General features: G+C 49.8%; 1 protein-coding gene across 1 annotated transcript; it reads right to left on the bottom strand.

Annotated features, from left to right (window-relative positions):
* Positions 1-936: 936 nt before the first annotated feature.
* NUDT3 (nudix hydrolase 3) lies at positions 937-22719 on the bottom strand. The gene is made up of 5 exons (XM_054294037.1): positions 22428-22719; positions 11649-11759; positions 3794-3838; positions 3121-3205; positions 937-2439 (listed from the first exon to the last, which is right to left on the bottom strand). The coding sequence occupies exons 1-5, from the start codon at positions 22524-22526 to the stop codon at positions 2270-2272; spliced, it is 510 nt and encodes a 169-aa protein (XP_054150012.1). The 5' UTR covers positions 22527-22719; the 3' UTR covers positions 937-2269.
* Between the last annotated feature and the right edge of the window lie 559 nt (positions 22720-23278).

Genomic DNA, 23278 nt, shown 5'->3' with positions numbered 1-23278 from the left:
AAACACTTTCTTGGCACAATTTATTTTTTCTGACCCAAACAAATAAGCCATTAGCAAGTCATTAACAATATTCTACCCTAAATTGTCAGTTTAACAGCCCTGTAAAAACATTTTTTAGTTTAAAAACAAAAGTGTGCATGCTGCTGATATTAAAACTGCAGTTACTCTTTCAGGAGTACCAGCTGTTTTGTTGCAAAGCATTTCCAACATACTAATCTGTACAGTAGAGACCAAGACTCGTTGAAGGCAGTAGATGGCTGTGCCAGGTGCCTCGCAGGGCACGGGGACAGCGACTCTGGGAATTTCTTGGACACTTCCAGATAGAATATTCAAGCCCTTTTGAGAGTTTGGTTCAGGCTGACCAGCACATAGTGAGAAAGGATTGTACATTCGTCTCTAAGTTGAAGTGAGCTGAACTGGTGTAATTTGGGCTCAATTCCAGACGCTTGGGTTTGAGCTACTCCTTGAATAATGGGCTGTTCCTTACGCGTGGTTTTCCATGTCAGCGATCACTGGCACTGCTTTTGGCCTTGCTACTCCACACCGATGAAAGCAGGGAGAACAAGGAAAGGAACAGAAAAGGATCTTAAAATGAACAGCTTCTTGCCAAACCAGCAAGGATACCATTCCCCCTTGTCCCAGGCTCCATGGATATTTCTATCAGGTTTTCATATTGTAAGCGCTTCGCAGGAAGAGAGAAAACTCCAGAACAGTGAGTGTTTATTAGAATATTTTTTTGTTAAATAAAGAGCAGGAAAAAAAAAAAAAAAAGGAAAAAAAAAAAAAGTACTGCAGATTTAATTTCACATCTTGGCTCTGCTCTGACAAAGGAGAAGTTACTGAACTCAGCAACCACTTCTTGTCCCAAGCCAGGGATTAATTAATGCCCCTCCCAAAACTTGTACCTGTCCCTACCCACCCAACCCAACCCCAACCCTTCCCGTTTTATTTCCCAACTAGACAACACTGTTGGCAAATCAAGACAGCATGAAACTTACAGCAATAAAACAACAAACCCCCAAGTGAAGTGTGCCGGCGCACGGGGAGCTCTGCTGCGCTGCTCCCCCGGGAATGCCGCCTGCAGCAGGCAGCTGTACCTTTCACGGAGGGCACACCTCAAGCACGCTCCACGGTGCGACCGTAAGTGCTGCAGAACCACAGGACAAGAGACTCAACACCTGAATTTTCCCCCCGGGATTTCTCTTCAGGGACGCGCGCGCCATTTCTCTCCTCGGCGAGCGCGGTCCGGCGCTCGGCACAAACCCCAAGCGTCCAGTTCAGCACGGCGTAAGGCATGTGGACAAGAGAGACACGAGCAGGACGCAGCGGGAGCAGGGGCAGCGCTGCTGAGCCTCGCTGCAGTTTGTCTGTCCGTCCATCTGGCCCCCCTGCAGCCCCGATCCCACCGGGCGCTGTCGCAGCGCTGCTGAGGCCGTTTGGTTTTGGCCAGCGGCTCCAGACCGGCTCCGTGCGGTTTCCCTCGGATGGAAATGCAGAAACGTCGGTGGAAGCTGCCGGAAAAGCGGCGGGGATGTCTGCAGGGATGTCTGCAGGTGATCCGAACTCTGCCCTCAACTTCAAGTGTCACTGCACTAAATCGGGAGATACTGGTTGGGGAGTAAACTGGCCCAGCCACTAGCACTGTCACAGAATGTGTGTTTTTAAAAAACAGAACAAAAGGCAAACAGATTAATTATGAACCCTTCTTTTCAGAAGCAGACCAGGATTAAAAAAAAAATACTCCCGCAAAATTAAAATGTTAGATCCTCCATCTAAAAAAAAAGTTTATACAGATGTGCTGCGAGTAATCCCCACACGGGTCTGAGCAGCACCTTACAGTACAGACTAAGACTTGAAGAGCTGATCTCACATTGGAAGTCTTTTAATTAAAAAAAAAAAAAAAAAAAAAAAAAAAGTGGCTTGGCTGGGGTGACACGAAGGGGACACTTGGGACACTTCAGAGCACAAGGCAGATGCGGGGCTGGCAGCCTCCAGGCCGTGGAGCGGAGTACCGGGAAAGGGGCACTTCATGCACAAAATGTATTTTACAAAATACAGATCCAAAAAAAAAAAAAAAAAAAAAAAAAAAGCAAAAAAAGCCAACAACAACGAAAAAAAAAAATCATCCCACCTCGCACTAAATCGCAGCACTCTGAACACTTGCTCTGCCCCATGCCTGGTGTGAGGGAGGAGGCATGGGAACGGGGAGGGGAGGGAAATCCAGGTCTCAGTCTGCTTTAGGGAATTGCTCTGGCAGGGACCTCGTCAGTCATCTGATGTCGGACACGGAGCCCTCGGAGTACGGCGTGCTCATCACCGGGGTGCCGTTGTTGGCCAGACAGCCTTGCCTCAAGGTCTCAAAGTACGAGGCCTGCACCGGTTTATGATACTGCAGAACTTTTATGGCATCCTCTATCTTAAACCATTCCCTTTTCCTTCCTGGGGGCAAAGAGAGAAATCAGTAGATGCAACAGAATGATGTTTTCTGATCTCAAGGGCCTCCCCCTCCAACCCCACACTGACAGCTCCCCATCCCCAGGGACAGGTGCTTTTTGCTACTTCTGCAATTTCTAGTCAAGCCAGATGCTCATTTTAAGACAATTCACAACACACAACCCAATTTCCATCAGTTTGCAAATGGACTTCAGTTTCCTGTGGACAGCTCTCAGTTCTTACTCTTTCCACAAAGAGCCTGAGGGGAGTCATGTTCCATTTGCTGCAGTGCAGTCACAAACCTTGTGGCAACAACAGGTTCATTTCCACTTGGGAATCCAATTGAAACACAAGGGTTTCAAAGGTAACAGGGAATGATTAACCCACACTGCTCACATGTATTTCCTCTAGAATCAGACAGGACAGCTCTTCATCTTTGCTTGGCACCATGCAGTGCAAGAATTAAACACAAAATTGCTGCAGAGGCAGCTGGACACTCACTTGGCTTCTCCTGGGCCACAGAGGTGACAAATCATCAATTTCACCTCAATTTTTTTCCCAAGCAACCAAAGGACACACCACTGCAACTTTTCCCAATGCCACTCCCACAGGCTCCAGGTGCCAGAGGGATGCTGAGCTGACCTGTGGGTTGCTTCCATCAGTTACTGCAGCATGCACCAAGCTTACCAATATTGACAGAGTCCTCCCAGTCCTCCAACACTTCGGTGACGATGAGTACGTAAACATAAGTCCTGTGCTTCCTGTCCCGGTTCTGGAAGGCAAAGGGGACAGAGGAGTAACCACCAACCAACAGCAACAGCAAACCTGTCCAGGCAGGAGGGCACTGGGCTGCTGCAAGATGCAAACTGCCCACCTTGGGTGCAGCTCCTCCCACAGCACAGCTCATTCTTAGCTACTAAAACCTGCTGTGTTTTAAATCAGAGAGGTCTGAAAGTGTTGATAGGGACACCCAAAAGTGCAGTTCCTCATCTGTGGAGCAGTGGTGTGTGGACTGATGTGCTTGCAAATTAGTTCTTCAGCTGGGAAGGTTTTGACCTGTTTCACATGAGTTTGAAGGAGTCAGTGCCATAAGAACAGCAATTGCTTGTCTGGTACCTGCCCACTGTGCCAGGTGAGTGCCACACGTGAAGGGGACCCCACTCCCCAGCTTTTGGCAGCACCAAGAATAATCAGCCACACCAGTTATCACCAGTGATTTTGCCCACTGCAAAGATCAGAATTGCTGAGCAGCCGTGTTTTTATTTACCAGCAAGGCTCACTCCACAACCCTGCAGAGCCATTGTTACTCCAAGATGATTTTTTGCAACAAAATTTCACAGTGTCCATGTCTGAAACTTACCTCAAAAATTCCCACTAATCTTCCTAACGTCCCTTTCACTCCAGCCTAGGGAAATTCAAAGAGAAAAGAAATATGCTTTAACAACAGCTCAGTACATGTTTCCTACTTGTTGTGCAGGACCAGTTCCTTTAGGACAGGAAGCAAACGCTCTAAAATTCTGCTTTTCTTAAACCAACACAGTCACAAGGCAAAAAACAGAAATGTATCCTGAGTGCTCAACATCCAGGCATTCCCAGGGGTTTTTTTTCTCTTGTTTTCCTACATTCAAACAATTTTGAATTCAATGTGGGGGAAGAAGAAATATTTGAGGAGTTACTCCTTGCATACCAATACAGTCTTCGTGACCAGAATCTCCTCTGAAGGTTATTACAGCCTGAGCAAGGGGAACATTGGCTTTGGGGTTTGGCAGTTTTACCCCTTCAAAATCAGAGTTTAAGGAAATAAAGTATGTGTAAGACATTCACTACACCCCAAGAGCGATGTGACAGCTCCCAGGTATTTGAGGGGTGTCCTGCACACACCTGACACAATCCAATATGAACACAAAATGCTGTGATGTGGCCCTGGCAGCAGGAGCTAGAGAGGTTTGGATATGACACAAAGGGCAGATGCAGACTGAAATAAAGCTCTTGAATCAAGCAGAGACACAAATCAAGAGATCTAAGCAACAGTTTTGTCTGTTTGAATACTACTGAGGATGTACCACTCCATCACATTTGGTGTCCCTTTTGGCACCTCTCTGCTGGCTCCCTCCCCACCCTGCTCAGCTCTCTGTGCAAAATCCCAGCCCACTCTGCTGCCCTTGCTTTAGATTCCCTCTGTTTTATGACTGTAAATGGTTGGAACTCAAGTGCTACAGACAAGATGAGATCTTGCTCCATGATTTAACAGGCCTGAACCAACCCACACAGCCTGGCACACGACCCAGCCACAACTGGGAGGTAGAGTCAGCTCCATTTCCAGCAGCTGGAACACATCCCATGAGCAGCCCAGGGAAATTGTGCCTCTTGCAGATGAGATACAGAGATATGATTATGCTAGGCTTCTTTTTTTAAAAACAAAAAGTGTTTGAGTCTCATTAATGCTAAGACAAATTCTCTGTCCTACTGACCAGCTGATGCACGGTCTCGTGGTGTCAGAAAAGAAGAATTTTCTTTAATGAGACAATTTTCCTGGTGAAGTTCCAGCCTACTGCATGAACAGGTACCAGAGACTCCAGCCACAGAACACCTCACCCCTGCTGCCAGGCTGCTGATGTGGAACTGCCCCAGGAGCAAAGGGTTTGGAGCTCCCTCACTAAGCAGTCACAGAAATCCAGAAATCCTTTTTCTAGGAAGCGAATCAACCGAATCTCCCATTTCATTTTTGGACACAAGCTTTGTTGTCTCACCAGCATTTGTGACATCCTGCTGGGCCCAGAGGTGCCTCAGTGCCTGTGACTCTGGGGCTATTTCTGGAGCGAGCAGCAGCCCCATGGAGGAGCAGCAATTCCATGCGGGTCGGTGCCTGCTGACCTTTGAGGATTCCACCTCCTCTGCCAACCCTGCTGACCTGGCCTCAGCCCTCTCCCAAGGCATCTGGAATGCAAATGCTTCAAATGCATTTCCCTCAAGGAACTCCTTCAGCACTGGGGTTTATTTTTAGCTCAGCCGTGTTCAACAGGCAGCAGAAACACAGGGAGGAACTGGAGGCTTCCACCTTCACAACATACGGACATGAACGCATTAAAAGGTGAAGAAGAATCAAATATTTCTGGAAAATAACTGTCTTAAACCAATGTTTCACTGGTTTCTGGAAAAGGTTGTTGGATTTCTGCTCTCCCTACCTGTAGGCACTGAATCAGAAGGCAGGGATTTTGTTGTGATGGTTTAGTGAACTCTCAAGTCTGACTAGAAATAAATTTATCTCCAGGCAACTGGCCAAGCTGGAGATGAAGGATGAATTCTGCTCAAGCAGCCTCCCAGGCAGTTTATCCCAGCTCTAGAACTGTGCTGGAAGTAGCAGAGGGAGGTGAGGAGCCCTTCCTTCTGTGCTGGTAAAGAGAGATGATGGAAATAATGCTGTCTTCAAACCAGGATCCTCCTGCTCTGCCCTGCCTGGTCTTATTTGCCCAAAAAGGCACAAAAAGCGATGCCAAGCCAAACATGTCTTGTAGAAAAATCATGTTGAATTATCATCACACAACTGGAGAAAGCTCAAAGCTTTGCTTCACACACAAACCTCCCATGTGCAGTTGTAAATGGCAGCATAAAACAACGGTTTGGTTCAAAAAAAACATCGGGTTGATTTTATAAAGCAAATTCTTACCAAAGGCTGCAAAACACATCAGCCCCCGCTCCTGGGGGCCAGTGCCTCTCTCAGCCTGTTTTCCAGTGGATTTTAAAGACAACATACAGGACACCCAACACCAACAGGATTGTCATGTACCTGTTTTTGATGGAGCACTAAATTCCCACACCAACAGGAGAGTTGTCTCTGTACAATGGCACAACCAAGCATGGAAGTGGAATTCACAGTTTCACACAAATTTCTGACATAGAAGCTGCCCAAAACACCTAAAAAATAACCTATAGCTGCTACCACTGACAAGTCAAGCTTGGTAACCAGCAAGGGAACTGCCAGGCTCCTCTCTGGGCAAGCTCCCCATCTCCTCCTTCACATGGGCAAGAAAATCTTCTTCAAGAGTTAAAGCACAGTCCCAGGCTCACCCAGGACTGCGGCAGGCTCTGAATCTTAATTTGCAGCAGATGACTCAGGAATTTTCTCCTGGATAGTAAATTAATGGCTGAGACAGTGAGTGAGGCAGAGGCAGCACAATTGATTTTGTGCCCCTCCAAGCACTGGAAGTGCTGCAATCCTCCAGGCACGTGGAGAATCCCAGGAGGACCCCAGGAGGATGGTTCTGAACCCATCAGCAGGGGTAGGAGAGCACCAGCACCAGCTGCAGGTGTGGAAACAAAGCAAGGCAATCACAGGACAGGATTCCCTGGGAAAGGCACCCTCAGGTACAAGAGGACACACACAGAGCTGGCACAATGAGCTTTTCCCCAGCTCTGCTGATCCAAATCAGCGTCCAGGGTTCAGGGGAGGAGGAAAAGGCAGCTCTGGCAAGAGCACATCAGCCACAGGCACTGCCAGAGCCAGCTGCCTGCCCAGCACACACTTCAAACCCCAGAGCACCCAGAGGCAGCTCAGGACAAGGAACAAAAACCTGGAGGAAATGAAGCTTTACTAGTTCTGCTGCTCATGGAACAACTTGTTTTAATAAAGAAAAATTACTGAAGCCATCCAAGAACAGCAGGTTCAGGTTTCAAAGCTGAAAATAAGTTGGGGTCAGATGCAAAAAGCAGCCTGCAGCAACACCATCTGTTCCTCGGGACAGCTTTTATTTCCTTCCATCTGAGCTAAGGAAAATGTGGGTTGGAATTTCAGCTATTTTACTTTGCTCTATTAGGCTCAAAGCCTGCATCTACTACAGATTACTGCTGGGCAAGAGAACTGTGGTGGAACACCCAAATCTTTGCTCTAAGAGCTGCACTACTGGAGGTGCAAATCCCACCCAGGAGGGCTGTGGACATGTTTGGAGGATGCTGATTCCAGGCCAGCTGGGCAAACTCTGCTGTCTCAGAGAGGGTCAGACTCATTCATCTAATTTGGTACTGCATGACACCTGTATTTGCTTCTACACTTGTGAAATAGAAATGAAATTCCCTATCAGAATGAAGAACTTTCAGATAGTGCTATCATTTTTGCAAAGTCTGAGTACACAGGGTAAGGGACAGTGACTTTGAGCCACCTCTTGCACTGGGTATGATCAGCTAGGAGGGGTTCAAAGGCCACAATCTCATCATTCATATGTGGGGCCTGCAGTACTTAAAAAAAAATCTTCCTATTTTAGCACTGAAAGATATCAATATCTGTGTTCTAAATCACTAACAAAATACATGAAACAGGAAAGATTATCTATAAAGCATGTTTAGAAGAGGGGGGAAAAAAGTTCCAGCAACCAGATCAAAGTACTGCCATGATGGACTATTCTTGATATTGGCACCAATTGCCTGTTTGATCACAGATCAAGCACAGATTATCTGGCTTTTGACTCCCATGAAAAAAGAACAACCAACGCTCCTGCAGTGGTATAAAATTTGACATTTACTAAGTATTTAAAGGTCAGGATGTGAAGAATGCTCTAAGTGAAAAAGGAACTGGTGCTGAGTGTCACAGATGAGTGTGGAGGCTTTTTTCAAAGTCACTCTATAATAAGTTTAAGGCATCTATTTCTAAACCATGATGTTCACCAGTTGCTCACACCCATAAAAACCCCTTATTCCTAAGCAAAGAACACACTCCATGAGCACCACGACCTGTTTGCAAAGGGCACACACCTTCCACAAGGTGAACTTTAGAACACACGTGGAGTCCCCAGCTCGGTAAGACTGACTACAGCAACCTGTCCAAAATTAGAGGCTTCTTCTGAAGAGGCTGCTCTGACCCAGAGCTGCTGTGTGCCTGCTGTCACTCTGCACAAACAATGCCCAACAACTGCAGTCACTTCCAATTTCCTGCAGACAACAGGGAGCATGACAAGCGTGGGTACCTGTCTGCTTTAATACTTGTGCTGGTACAGACTAATAGAGATAAGGACTACCTCAAACTAGGACAAGGACTTGAACTCAAAGTGGGACAGAGGGATCACAGCCTTCACTCAGAATCAACATTTCATTTTTGGAACAGAAAGAGGGAAAAGTTAGGTAACTTTAGGTGGCAATTCTTTCTGCAATAACATGGATAAACCCAAACACATACACAGTAAAATTAAAACAGTGAATGCAGAAGTTAAAATGTTCGTTTAGGGAAACATGTTTTGGGAATAAAAAAGCACACCATGCAAAAGAGAATGGATTGGGAAGAGACAGTCTATTGTCATCCTCAAAAGCCACAAGCAACAGGAAGGGTCACAAGTTCTTAGAGCTCTTCCAACTGGCTCTTACTAAAAATTGGAAAAGGCATAACAAACCCAGGGAAATAAACTCCACACATTTCTCCCACAGCTTTGAGCAGCATTGCTCATTGCCATGGGGGAAACTGGATTTTCCCTCTCCCACCTCAAGCAACAAACTGGAGCTGCTCAGCTAACCTGTGTCCCCATGAATGGCTGTCCCAGGAGAGAAGCAAGGACCCCAAATCTACTCAGAAATCAGCCTCAGCTCCAAACAACCCCAGAACACCTGGACTGACATGGAAGGGAGAGCAAGGAAACCCTGGCTGCCAAACTGACAGCATGAGCTGGGAAGGTGGGTGCTCCTGTCTTTCCCAAACAGCTCCAAACAGCTCGGGGCCGGGGATGTGGGGATAATTCTGTGTGCAGCCCCACAGCAGCAGCACAGGAGCACAGCCCCAAGGGGGAAGGCATCACACCCCTAAAACTCTGCCAGCACCACTGGCACTGTGCTCATGTCAGACAGCTCCGTGTCAGCTCCTCCACCTGCAGCACCCAAGGCTGGGGGTGCCCAGGTGAGCCAGGGGAGAGCCAGGGGTGCCCAGGTGAGCTGGGGGTGAGCCAGGTGAGCAAGGGGTGCTCAAGTGAGCTGGGGGTGCCCAAGTGAGCCAGGAGTGAGCCAGGAGTGCCCAGGTGAGCTGGGGGTGAGCCGGGGGTGCCCAGGTGAGCAAGGGGTGATCAAGTGAGCCAGGGGGGGGAGCCAAGGGTGCTCAAGTGAGCTGGGGGTACCCAGGTGAGCCAGGGGTGCCCAGGTGAGCCAGGGGTGAGCCAGGGGTGCCCACGTGAGCCAGGGGTGAGCTGGAGGTGCCCAGGTGAGCCAGGGGTGCCCAGGTGAGCCGGGAGTGCCCAGGTGAGCCAGGGGTGAGCCAGGGGTGCCCAGGTGAGCCAGGAGTGAGCCAAGGGTGCCCAGGTGAGCTGGGGGTGCCCAGATGAGCCAGGGGTGAGCTGGAGGTGCCCAGGTGAGCCAGGGGTGAGCCAGGGGTGCCCAGGTGAGCCAGGAGTGAGCCAAGGGTGCCCAGGTGAGCTGGGGGTGCCCAGATGAGCCAGGGGTGAGCTGGAGGTGCCCAGGTGAGCCAGGGGTGAGCCAGGGGTGCCCAGGTGAGCCAGGAGTGAGCCAAGGGTGCCCAGGTGAGCTGGGGGTGCCCAGATGAGCCAGGGGTGAGCTGGAGGTGCCCAGGTGAGTCAGGGGTGAGCCAGGGGTGCCCAGGTGATTCCCAGGTGCTCCCGGTGCTCCGAGCTGCTGCCGTTCCATGCTGCCATCAGCCGGGCAGAGGTGCCTGGCTGGGCAGAGCTCAGCCCTGCCAGGCTGCCAGGGCTTGGGCTCCACTGGCAGCGGGCAGGGCTCCACGTGAGCAGGGAACACCGGCCGAGGAGCGGGATTATCTCAGCCAGCCCAAACCAGTTCCCGCGCGGCCGCAGCCGTGCCAGGGCTCCCTTCCAGCAGCGCTGGCATGGAAAGAGCGCGGCTCTCCCGGGGCGCCGCTGCCCGCGCGGGGAGTGCCCCTGCACGGTTATTTTAAGGGTTGAGAGGCAAAGCTCTGCACCTCCTGAATGAACCCTGCACTTCTCCATCGAATCGCCTCGTTATTAATAATGCTTGGGCTGAAAAGCAGGAGTCTGCAGCTAAAAATATTTCCATTGTTCTGGTTACACTCGCTTTGGCTTGTAAAGCTGTTGAAAGGTTGCCGAGTTACTGGAAAAGCAGGAGCTGGGTTACAAGCTGGAAATAAAATTTGCAAGCAGTAATTCCCAGTATTAGAGGGACCTAGAGAGACTTAAAAAAATAAACTTTGACTGTATAATCTCTTTCTGATAAACTGCTAGATTATTAAAACATCCAAAGAGAAACATGCAGCTTGAGATCTGCCACATTTGGTTAGTCCAACAGTCTGAATATTCAGAGTTGTGTTAGACAGCAGCATGTACTTCCAAATAATTCAGGAAAAAACCTGCACAGACCAGACAATTCAAAAAAGCAGCTACAGGAGAAGCTTCTTCCCAAGTCCCATCAATTAGCTCTTGCTTTCTGTTCTGCACAGAGTCCAAAGATTTATAACCCTCTCAAAAGCATTTTTAATCCTGCCTTATGTAACTGTGAACCTACTTGGCCCTTCCAACTATAATCATGCAGTCATTTCTGAACCTAAGCATCTCCCCAGTTGCTTAATATTCAGAAGCAAATTCTAAAGACATGTTTTACATACACTGCAGTCAACTGCTATTTAATGCCTTTACACTTCTTATGAAGAAAAAAATTGTTCTTCCAGCAGCTTTAAGAGAAAAATGTGCCTTCTCCCTACAGCCCATTGATCTGTGTTTGATCTGCTGTTTGATCTCCTTCCTGAAAGAGGTTCAAGCAAAAAAGAGAAAAGAAACCAACCAAGCCATGTACACTATAGGAACTGCTGCTGGTAATTTATGGCCAATTTCACTTATTCACATAAACCTCACTGTGTATTCTAAACCAAAAACATACCTAGGTCCCTACTTTGATTGCTTTTAGTGGCTCCTAGGGGTTTATTTCTACCTTGTAGCCAAGTACTAGACAGGTCCACAAAGGCACAGCTGAATTTTGAAGCTCTCTCACAGAGAAAATGAAGCAGAGACTATATATACACTGAAGTGACTAGAGCTGAACTTTATTTTCAGTTAAAGGTATCAGGCAAGGACAAGCTCATTCCAACTGAGAGGTTTAATTACATTCCCATGTTCTCTTATTTAGGACTCTGCTTTCCTCCCACGTGGGATGGGGATATCACCAGTGACCCTGTCTGCCTCTCCACCTCGAGGAGAAGGAAGAGTGATGAAAACAAGCGCAGAGAAGCCGGGCTGGCAGGGCAGGGTGAAGGCACTCACCTCCTCACAGACCTCGCGCACGGCGGCTACGCCAGGCTCCTCCTCGGGCTCCATGCCACCCCCGGGGACAATCCATCGGTCTGGATGGCGACTACTGCTCACCAGCAGCACCTGTGGGGAGAGAGACAGCTGATGGGGCACCCCCAGAGATTGTCTTTGTGCCTCACACACCCCCAGACACGACCCACCCAAGGCAGGGCCTTGCCGCTGCTCGCTTCTCCCTCAGCCATGGAAATTCCAGCAGCAGCGACACCGAGGCACTCCCACACTCTGTGTTACCCCAGCCATGCCTCTCCCTGCTCTGATGCGCTGCAGGAGAAACTGTCCCTGCACACCAAAACACTCATTGGCACTGGGCACAGCATCACCCGCAGTGTGAGTGCACTGCAGAGTCCCCACAGCTCGGGATACACCCCAGGTAACAACACAAATGCACAGATGCTGCTCAGCACCCCCACCCTTTGCAGAAGTACTTTGATTTAATTCTCCTGGTGCCTTTGGCCTTGCCTGTCCCTGCAGTTCTGTCACTAACAACAATACACGTCCAGGAACTCCCACTGCACTATTTATGTGCAATTGTCTGAGCACAGATTCTCAGCCCCACTGTTTGTCACCTCTTTTGCAGTAGGCACTGAGGATTCAGCTCTGGAGCGAGCACTTGGCTACTTTTGGTTTAGAGGAGGTTGTTTAATGAGGTAAAAGCAAAATAAAAGCCTGTATTAAACCTATTAAACTTAAAACCCCCTAGGAAAGGGCTGCAGGAAGGACAGACTTTTGTCAATGAGAAAAATGGCTCAACCCTCTTCCCAGGAGGGATTTACCATACACGAGCTTTGGGGCAGGTTTTCTTGAAACAGTATTTTTTATTCCAGGGTAATCGTGCTCTGGAGAAGTTCAGGTTCTGATCTGCCACCTCCCAGCAAGACAAGCTCTAACTAACACTCTCAGCTGACTACAGACTGTCCCAAAGAACAGCGAGACGCTGTGCCTATTAAATCTACTTGCAATACACCCATGAGCAGAGATGGAAACTTAAAACAACACTGATACTGTTGTCCAGCTCTCTAAACAAAGCTCGTTCATTAGAGTCATCCTGCTGTACTTCATCATTTCACGGGCACAAAGCTCAGAGCCAAAGCGACTTGCTCCAGAAACTTTCCAACATACCAGTCCAATTAGGTTCCAGGCCAGCTGTAACAGTGTCAGACATTTGGGAGTTACACTGTGGAGACACTGAAATCCCAGGCTTTACTGGGGAAACAGTGACTTGCCAGTAGGATATGAAAAGATTTGCACTAATTACCCAAAGGAATCTACCTACAGAACTCAAACGGCCAAAACAAAAACAAGCACAAGATTTCCAGGATTTTTCAGCTGGTTTATCTTGAAAATTCTCTGACCAAACTCATACTGGAAACAAATGAAGGTGCATGAGCCACCTCAGTTCCACAATTCCAAGTGGGATGGTGCCTGCCCCATCCTCTGGCCAGGCTGTGACAGAACAGGCTTTGCTTTGCAGTGACATCCCAAGTGTTTGGCCCTCTCCAAGAGGAAGGCAGAATTCCTTTCCTCCACGCATCCGGTCCATGTAAAACTCCACCAGAAAGCCATGCCTAAATAGGGAATGTAAACTTCATTCATCCTCAGAGCCCTTGGGAGAGCAGCCAGTCCCTGCCAGGCTCCCCAGCCACCTCACTTTGCCACTGTGCCTCCTCCTAGCACAGCACTTGATTCTGCTCCATCCCCACTCATCATCCAAATGAGCTTGGACCCAAATTCCTCACTCCAGGTCAGCTGGTGGTTCTGAGGACAAAGCTAAAGAGCAGGAACAGCCACTTCAAGTGCACCTTTGCTGCCAGGTGAGGAAGCTCCAGCTCTGCCACTTCCCGTTGCAATTCAGAGCTCCAGCTCAAGGGGACAAAAACCCAGAAAAAAATGTTAAAAAAACCTCCAAAGAACCAGATCTTTGAAACTCAGCAGAGCACATCTCACAGCCCTGAACTCCTGCCACCTTCCAGGCGTGAGAACAAGGATCTGCTACAGAACCCTGGACACAGACTGCTCCAGGAAACCTGCTCAGGCTGAGACAATGCCTCAGCAACACACCAGGAGGAACTTCTGGGTGCAAACAATGGTTTGAGGCAAAGTAAATTAACTTCAGCTGCTCTGGCAGTTGAGCATTTTCTGAATAGAATTAACATGAACAACCCTTGGTGGGAAGGAAAAACCTGTCATTCTCACACTTTTATGTAATCAGACTATTTCCTGTTTAATAAAAAGGAAATCCCATCAAGAGAGTGCAGGAAACAAGTCCTACAAGGTCATTCTTTTAAAACAACTTCAAACAGGATATTGCTACCAATGAGCTCTCCCAAGACAAAGGGGCTGAGTTCCAAAGGAGGGGGAGACATTGCTGTGTTGGAAAAAACCCACACTTCCAACACCAGCCCTGGATCCAGATACATGCAATGCATTCAGAGGGATCAAGGAAAAAGTTGTCATCATCCAAATCCCAAAATTTTGGGTTGGAAGGGATCTTGAAGCCCATCTCATTCCCTACCACCTTCCAGTAGATCAGCCCAGGGTACAGCTGGCTTTTTAGCTCATTAACTTCTTTATTACATAAATAACTTTTATTTTAATACATTCTAAAGTACTTAATTTAATCTAAACAGCTATCAAAAAATAAACCAAAATTTAGTTATGTTTTTAAATCAGGCTAGAACACGTAGGAAGGTCAGATATTTCAATTTAATCCTTGCCAGGCAACTGTGTTTAAAATGGCTACTGAGACTCTTGGCCTACCAGGAATTTTGGAGTTGGATTTTGGAGCCACGTCCTGCAGACTTTTTGGAAAAGCATTTGCAGGTAATACACATGTCACATGGCCAAGTTGTGTTTTCCAGGATTTCAAAGACAATTATGTCATTTCAAAGCAGGGAAATGAGCAACACAAGCCTCTCTGGCAAGGCAGGAGGTGGCCCTGCTGAAACTCTCCCACACAATCCCCCACAAAAGAGAAAGTTTAGAAAAATAAGCCAAGCTTGAAGTGTGCAGCAGGGGCTCGAAGCAGAGCCTCAAGGCAAGAACCTTCAAAGCTGCACACAACAAACAAACCCAAACAAACCTGAGCAGTACTAACCCTGCCTGGAGGAGACAGGAAACACACCAAGACATCTAAGGCTGCCCAAACAGCCACATGGAATAAGGAGCTCCATGGGAAAAGGGGCAAAGAGTTTGTCCCTGGGATGAATATGGACATCCCCCATACACAACACTTTAAAATAACTGACACAAACCACTGTATCCACATGGAGGGGTTTTCCTGTCTTCTTTTCACAGGAATAATGGGGCTCTGCAAAGCAAGAACTGGGCAACTAGGACCAGGCAGAGAATTAACTCCCATTTGTGGAACAGAGGAGCAGAGATTCCCAGGTTCTTCCATGCTAGGGTGGATTTAAACAACATCCACCACCCATAAATAAAACAAGGAACACGATTCCTCGAAAGAGGCTCCACAGCAGCACTCGAGCAGACAGAAAGGGCCACAGCCCCGCGAGGAGCTGGGCCACAGCATGGGTAGAAAATGAGCTGAGAACCTTCCAGACTTCCAGGAAAAGCCAGTGCTACCCACCTGTGCCAGGCAAGCTGGCAGCCAGCACAGGGAACAGCAGGCAAGATGTTAAATCCAGGGTCTGGCCCAGCAGCCTCCTGCTGCCAGGAGCTGATCCATAGCTGCTGGCTCCTGACACTGCCTTACAAGCTTCCCCTCAATATTTTCAGGCTTTCCCTCAATATTGACATGCTTTCTATCAATACTGTCGTGCTTTGTATCAACATTAAGCTATAAATCACATGGTTTGCACAGCGACTGAAGCACAAACCTCCCGGCACTGCACCTCATTTCCCACTCCAGCATCATTTATCAGAGCTCAGCCTGCTGAAACTCTGCTGCCGCAGAGGCTGCAGGAGCTGGGAGGAGAAGATGGCTGACTGCAAGGCTTTTGCTGTTCAGTCTGCCTTTGTCTCAAAGTTTCAGTTTAAAACCAGCGTGTTCTCAGGAGCTGAGCTGTGCTGCCATTTGCCCCACGGCCATCCCAGAGCTGCTGCTGTGTCCAGCATAACAAACACCTCGGGTGCTTCACTGAAAATTAACAAAATTCTCCCAATCCCCAAATATCAGTGCTGCAATGCTTTTCTACCTGACAAAAGTGGGATGTTCATCTGACCACACCAAACCACCTTTAAGCCCTACAACCACCACCAAGGGGTGAGAATTGGAGGAATAGGAGGAGAAGAGGAACACTGTTGTCACCAAAGCTGTGCAAAATTAATCTCATTTCCCTGGCAGCAGCACAGCCTCGATGACTCCCCAACAAATCACGTGTTTTGCCAAACTGCAAGGGCAGTTTGCCCCAGGGTGCACGCCAGGGCTCACGGGAGGGCTTCTCCCACCCTCTTGCTATTCCAGGCACGTTCTGCAGCTCGCACATGGTAGGAGTGAATCCAGCCGTGGGTCAGCAGGGCTGCAGCCCGCCCTGCACCTGCCAGGGTCAGCAGCTGGGACCACAACACACACTCTCACCAGAAATCCCTCCCTGCCCATAACAGCCTGTCCTGCCAGGAGCATTCCAGCTCCTCAACAGGATACGTTTCCTTAGACAAGTGTTATTTTTGCACATGCACCTGCACCAGGCTCCGTGGGATAATGGGATTTAACTGATAACGAGGGATCCAGGAGCTGGAGGTGGGAAATTCACGACAGGACGGTGCAAAAGGGAAGGGATTCGTACTAGAGAACTTGACAAAAGTAAAGCACAAGTTTTGGAACGGGAGCAAGAGGTGAACTGGAAAGAGTTCAAGTCATTTCAAGTGCTTGGATCGCACCTACAGTCCTATAAGCAGAGAGGAAAAAATACAGCAGATTCTGTTGGTTTTTAGGCTGCTGGTTAGAATAACAATAATAAATCACCGTGCTGCTGCTCTGGCTCCAGAGCTCCACAGGTCCTGTTACTGCTACTGCAGCGCTCCTGCTGCTTCAGAGCCGCTGCCTGCTCCTAGCAGGGAGGAACGCAATCCCAAGTCCTCCCCCTCCAGCGAAATTATGGTTTAGATAACCACAGAAATTATCTGCAACATGCCTTCCCATGCTTGAGGAGCAGCTGAACCGCCTGCAGCAGCAGCCGCTGCTTTCAGAGGGCTGATAAGGGGCACTCCCAGAGAGAGACCCCAAACCCCAGGACCTATTTCTGCCTGTCAAAACCAGTTTGGTGACCACTCAGTGCTTACACAACTTGTCCAGGCGCACCTTTCCAGGAGAAAGGCTGGCTTGTAAAAGCCCTTTTTGAGTAAGGGAGGAGAAAAAGCAATGAGGAGGTATTTGGGGTTTTTACAGAGCTGTCAGCAGCTGCACACTGCTCTGATTAACCACCCTACTCAGGACATACAGCACGCACAAACTCTTGGGAAGCTGCTCAAATATAAGTAGTTAATCCTACACACAGCATCAATATATGTCACCTGCAGGAGGAGAAATACCCCCTGAAACATCTGACAAAAATCCACCCAGCAGGTAATTGTACCCCTCCGAATTTCACAGGTTAACGTGAAATTGCTGAGAACAAAGAGTCAGTGTGCCACATCCAGGGGCAGGGACAGGAATTCTGAAACAAACACACACAAAATTTGAGAGATCTTTGACTGGTCTGTGCAGTCAGCCCTTCAGCTGGGTTGAAAAAGAACAAGTGTTTAAACTAACAGAGGCCCTGTTTCCCAACCACTGGATGTCACCTACAGCACTCCCACATGGATGTTTGCTATTTCTAAGGTAGAACTGAGTTTGCTAATTTTGCTCTATCCAAGCAAACCATGAGAACCATCCTTATTTTAAAAGAACATAAAAGTCCACACACATGGTTACTTTCTGGTTTTTTTAATAAGAAGGGAAAGAGTTGTTTTTCCAGATTGTGAGAGACCATCCGTGGAAAGATAAGGTTCCCTGGCAGCAGTCCCTGCTGGGTGCACCCCAAATGCTGGTACCTGTCTCCACACTGCAGGAGTTTATCTGAAGGGTGCTGAGATGAACCCAGTCAGGCAGCTGGGTGTGGGTTTTTTAAAAAAACAGGGGGTACAGAACACACAGAGCGGGGAGAAAAAGGTAGGAAAAGCAGCTCCTGGTCAAGCACTAAATGGGTCTGAGGTGGAAGAGATTCCAAAGCGGTGTTCTGCAGAGAACAGACACAGCCACCACTGTTGGGTCCTTCTCCACAGAGCCAGGGTGGAGCACACCCTCTTTCCACAGTCATCACTTTTCCCTGAGCTGCAGCAGAACAAAACTGACTCAGTTCTTCAGTTTCACAACAGCTCACCGAGCTTCCAGCAAATGAAGTGAAAATGTAACAATTTTCATTCTTTTGTTGTGCGGAAACGTACAAGAGACCATGGAATTGCTTGTAAAACTGTTTAGTGACAGCTGCTTTTGTGGGAAGGCAAAACACGTTTCAAGATGAAAGCCAGGTTTTGCAGAGGTTCATCCATGCTCCTGCTCTCGGAGAACACAACCTACAGATTGTACACAATCTACAGGGCTGAGAGGGACAGGAGAAAGGCAAGAAAGAGATCCACTTCCAAGCTGGCCCTCATCCCCCTGGGGATGTGGTAACAGCTTAGCAACAGACCAGGAGAACTTCGCTTGGGTCCAACCACAACCCTTTCATTCAGGAGATGGGAGCACCCAGCCAAGCCCAGCCACCAGAACAGGGATTCTGAGCCCGTTCCACGGAAAGCAGGATGATCATATGGTGCTGGGATCACACCGGAGTGGTTTAGCTGTTGCTGGTTCACACTGGAGCCAAGGCACAGGGGACAGCCCAGGAGCACCTCGTGATCCCCACCGCACTCGGGGGTTCCGATCCCAGCTCTGCCCTGTTACATCACAGCTGGAGAGGAAAACCGGCAGGGGAGAGGCCAGAAGGAAGGAGAAGAAAAAAGGTTCGTTTGCATTCCAATGGCTTTCCCAGGGCCACCCTGCCCAGCTCTCCCCGTGACCAGCGAGGCTCAGCCCGTGCCAGGGCACCGGCCCTGGGTGCAGCCTCTCTCCTCCCAGCTCCATTCAGGCCTCATTCACCGCTCAGAAAAGATTCTAACCGAGGCGTTTTCTCAAAAAAAAAATAAAGTCTTTAAAAACGCCCGTGGTTAACGAGCAGCTTGTCCTTTCACAGACACAATGTGGGCATGTTGAAACCTGCTGCTGTCCCAGCACAGACCCAGGGCCCAGCGGTGCCTCTTTGTCCTGTCAAACACCACCCGAGCAGGGCTCCAGCTGCTGGGGCATCAGGGGCATTTTCTGAGATTTCTCCTCATGGAACAGCTGGTCCACACATAAAATACCTGTGTTATGTAAAAACAACACCCTGGTGGTGATGCTGAGGGGCAGGGACACCCCAAGCAATGAAGTGACTCCAGAGGTACCAGAGGATTTGGGAGTTCTCTCTCTGCACTCTCCTTCCACAGCTCTGCAAATATTCCAGGAGTTCAGTCCATGTGAAAAGATGGGAATAGCGAAGTCCTGGTGTCTGGCTGCTGGAAGGAACTTTGAAGTCTGTTCCCACTCTCTGAATTAATCCTGTTGCTGTCCCAGCTCTCCCTGTTGCCCGAGGATGTGGATGGTGGTTTGGGAAACCACACACCATTTGGGGGGTTTCCACAATGCCCAAAAAAATGTAAATTTTTTTCTCCATTTGAGATTCACATTGAAATGAATTCTCCCTGTGCTGTTTTTTAAAGGAATATGTAACAAAGGCATCTTTTCAGCCAATGCTTAGTCTTCCAAAACCGTTCCAGAGCTTTTTTCATGCCCAAAAGCAGCGGCCTCCAAATGCAATGCAGAGACAATGTGCAACATCCAGCAGCATAAGGAAAAAATAAATCACTTAAAAACTAAAAAAGAACAAAGTATTTTTCTGTTAAGCCTCTTTATTTGCAAATGTAACACCAAACCAAGGACATGGTGTTTTATCCATCTCCAGGGATTGCAAAGATTTCAATGAAAAATGTATCAGTGAATTGAAGAGTCAGGGGGAAACACCTGAACAGAAGAAAGCAGCCTCCTCTGTAAGAGCAAACAGAATTCTCTTATTTCTTCTTGTCCACTGACAAACTTTTTTAATTCAAGAACTAATGAGGGGTCAAAAACAGGGAAAAAATGAGATTTTTGAATTCATAGCAGGAAATGAAGAAGAAAGGCAAGACCAAAGTTCTACTATTTCTTAAGCACTTAAAAGGAACAGTAATGAGAAACAGCCAGTCCTAGGAAAAATTCAACTTTAATACAGAAAGTTTAATTTATTTATCAAAACATGCTTCTTTTCTTCTCTCTTCTTTTCAAACACTAAGCTTTTAATAGCTCTTTAATGTACATACTTTGGCTCTGGCTCTTTCTCCCCTCCCTGGAGAGACCTTTTAAAGAGATCTCAATTTCCACTTAAATAGAAGCAATCAATAATAAAATATGTCAGTAACATTAAAAAATATTATTGTCCAAGAGCAAACCAAGAAATATACCACAGCCATTTTATATTTTGTGCTTAAATGTGTACAGGTAACACCTTCCTTGCTGTAAAAAAAGTGCAAGTAGCAGTGAGCAGACACCAGTCAGCTTCTCTCAAAGTTTATTTAAAAGCCAACAAATGAGAATGAACCCAAGAAATAATTAGAAAGGAAAATTAATAATGTGCCCTGCTTGCTGATTTCACTCATTGATTCAAGTTTAACTTCAATGCCTTTTGGCCAGGGCCAAGTGCAGGATCTGGGCACAGAGTCCATCCCAGTGGGTTAATTCCGTGGGATTGGCTAAGAACTTTCCCAGATGGATTCGTGCCAAGCCCCCTTCCTGGGCAGCTCCCGCGGCAGGGCTGTAACAGGTGGGAGCAGAGGATGCAGCCTCAGCCCAGGGTTCAGCTCTCAGGTACCACGCACAGCCCCTCAAAGGCTCTGAGATCAGACCCGTCCTTCCCTGCCTCGCTCCTCACCTGCAGCACACAGAGCACATCCCGAGGAAACCACCCCAGCCCGGAGTGCAGCCCTTCCACAGCCACCACTGCTCCCTCCCCGAGCTGTCCCAGGGCACCAGAGCCTCTGCCAGCTGTCACTGCGAGCTCAGGGACGAGGCCACCAACAGCGACCACAGGGACATCGAGAGCTCGGCCAGAGGCTGCACTGCCCTGCACACAGAAACCTCCCAGAGCTGAGACCCCCGGGAGTGACCCAGCACAGGGAGCAGCTCCCTCAAACCCTGCCTGAAACCAGAAACAGATCGCTCTACTCCAGCTCCTACCTGGAAACCAGAGCCTGAAGGAGTTTAAATTCAATCCACTGTAGGTGGAGACCACAGCAGAGACACAAGCGACACAAAAGTGGTTTTAAATCTCAGCCTTACACCAACCTGACAGCTGAGCCTGCTGGAAGCATCCATCCCACACCAGCGTGCCTCGGGAACGAGTTCACTTTCCTCCTTGGACCTCCTGGGTCAGCACTGTGACACTGCCACACAGCCTGGTGTCCCAGCACAGGGAGGGCTCTGACCCCTGTCATGAACACACCTCGGTGTCCCCAGCACCATGAGGGCTCTGTCACAGGCTGGAGGGATCAGCTGGAGCCTGAGCAACTGCAGCCTGAGGTGTGTTAAAATAAAACTCACAACCAGTCACATGCTGATTGCCTCAGGCACCTGTTAAAAGTACTTTTCTACCCTAAACCACGCTGCGGTCACACATGGCCAAGCCTCTACCGCTGGAGAAGAGCCTGCAAAGTGTCCCACTAATTGTGGACAATTCATCAGGGCACTTCAGAGCCTTCACCCACCCATGCTGAGCATTCCCAGCATCACCACACAAAACAATGACGGTCTTCTTCACGGTCAGTCCATAAATTTCCTGGAAGTCCGTGGGAAGGATCAGTTCCACTGAACGCTGCACCAGCCACACTGCTGTCATTTCAGACCATTTCTGCTGAAATGCTGACACTCCTCATCACGCCAGCACAGCTACAAAGGGCTTGTGCAGTCTCCTTCACGTTAAATAATAACTGGATGTATGCTAATTGCCTTTCCTCCAGTGAACTGTCTGCATTCCCTTCCGATTTCCTGTAGCTACAAATATGATAATCAGGAGAACAAAGACTTTAGCACAGCCACCCGGGCACAGCAAATGCAGTGGAGTGTGTACGTCTGCCTCCAGCAGCAGCACAGAAGGCAGACCTGCAGCCCTGCTGCCCTGAGCACCCCGAGCCCACCTTCGGGAGGTGTCAACAAAGAGCGGTGTAAAATCGCACATCGGAGCGAAGTTTCTCACTGTAACTTCCCGGACAATGAAGCCCCTTAGCAACGCGGCCGCTCTCAAACCAACCAATCCACCTTTAATTCCCACTTCCTCCCAAACTCTCTGGACAGCAACTTCTGGCACTCCATCAGTCCCCTTTTATCCCAGTTTCTTTTTATAAATCCAAGGTCAGGTTTCCTCTCCCATCTCATGTGATGCGCTGGACTGAAGTTCTGCCAGCGTGGTGGGTCCCCAACACTGCCAAACCCCCTCCCGCGCTCCCCTCAGCCCGTCCCGCCGCCCACCGGGCATCTCCCCGGCTCCGGCGGAGAGCAGGAGCCCAGCGGGAAGCACCAACTCTCCCAGCGGCGCTGAACGACGCCTGTTAAAAATAAAACCACGTCGGCACCGAGTCCCCCCACCCCGGTCGCTCGGGGGTCCCGGGCCCGGCCTCGCCCCTCACCTCCTCCTCGCTCTCGCTGCGGAAGCACAGGCAGGCCGCCCGCTTCTTGTAGCCGTCCCCGTCGTAGGTGCGCGTCTGGTTGGACTTGAGCTTCATCATCCTCCGCTCCGGGGGCGGCGGGGCCGGAGGACGCGCGGCCCGGAGGGCGGGGGCGGGCGGGACCCACCGGGCGGCGAAGGACGGGGGGGCGCGGAGGGACCGCCTGCCCGCGACAGTCTCTTTCTGGGTCTCGCTTCGTGGGTCTCGCTACGCGCTGCCTCCCTTCGCCCGCCTCACCCCTGCCCTCGCTCCCGGCCGCGCCGCCGCCACAGCCCGCGCTCCGGCCACCGCCGACGACGACCGCGCCGCCATCTTGGGGCTCGCTACGCAAACGGCGTAGCGCCGCCGGGCGGGGAGGCGGCGCTGCCCCGGCGGCCTCGCGGCGCGCCCGCTACGTCAAGTGCGCAGCGCGGCTTCCAGAATCGCTCCCCCCTCGCCGGCGGCGCCGCCACGCCCCCGCCCCGGCTCGCGCGCTCTGCGCCAGTGGCGCACGCCGAGTTCGGGAATGGGGCGGGCGGCGCAGAGCGGCGGCGGCAGGCGCTCGGCCTTACGCGAACGGCGCAAGGGCCGGGCCGGCCGCGCGCACGTGGCCCCGCTGTGACAGCGGCTCCGCGGGGAGCGCAGCGCCCGCCCTGCGCCGCGCGGGGGCGCTGCAGGCACCGCGCCAGTCCCACCCCCGGTGACACCGCGGGGCCGGGTCCGTTCCCCGGTGACATCCCGGGTGTGTGTGTTTGTTCATCCCCCCGGCTCTGACACTGCGAGTCGATGTCCACTACCGCTCCGGTGACACCCGCCTGGGTGTCCATTCCCCT

The sequence above is a fragment of the Melozone crissalis genome, unplaced genomic scaffold, assembly GCF_028551555.1.
Source record: "Melozone crissalis strain CALT ecotype California unplaced genomic scaffold, PUWL_Pcris_2 ptg000198l_1, whole genome shotgun sequence".
In the NCBI taxonomy this organism is placed as follows: Eukaryota; Metazoa; Chordata; class Aves; order Passeriformes; family Passerellidae; genus Melozone; species Melozone crissalis.
Note: the sequence above shows the minus strand (reverse complement) of the source record. Positions and strands in the feature narration are given on the sequence as shown.

Bases quoted from the DNA above. Each gene is read 5' to 3' on its own strand.
- NUDT3 (XM_054294037.1), bottom strand. From the start codon at position 22,526: ATGATGAAGCTCAAGTCCAACCAGACGCGCACCTACGACGGGGACGGC. The intron at 11,760-22,427 runs GTGAGGGGCGAG...CTCTCCCCACAG, and splicing joins GCAGCGAGAGCGAGGAGGAG to GTGCTGCTGGTGAGCAGTAG. The intron at 3,206-3,793 runs GTAAGTTTCAGA...TTTGCCTTCCAG, and splicing joins GATTAGTGGGAATTTTTGAG to AACCGGGACAGGAAGCACAG.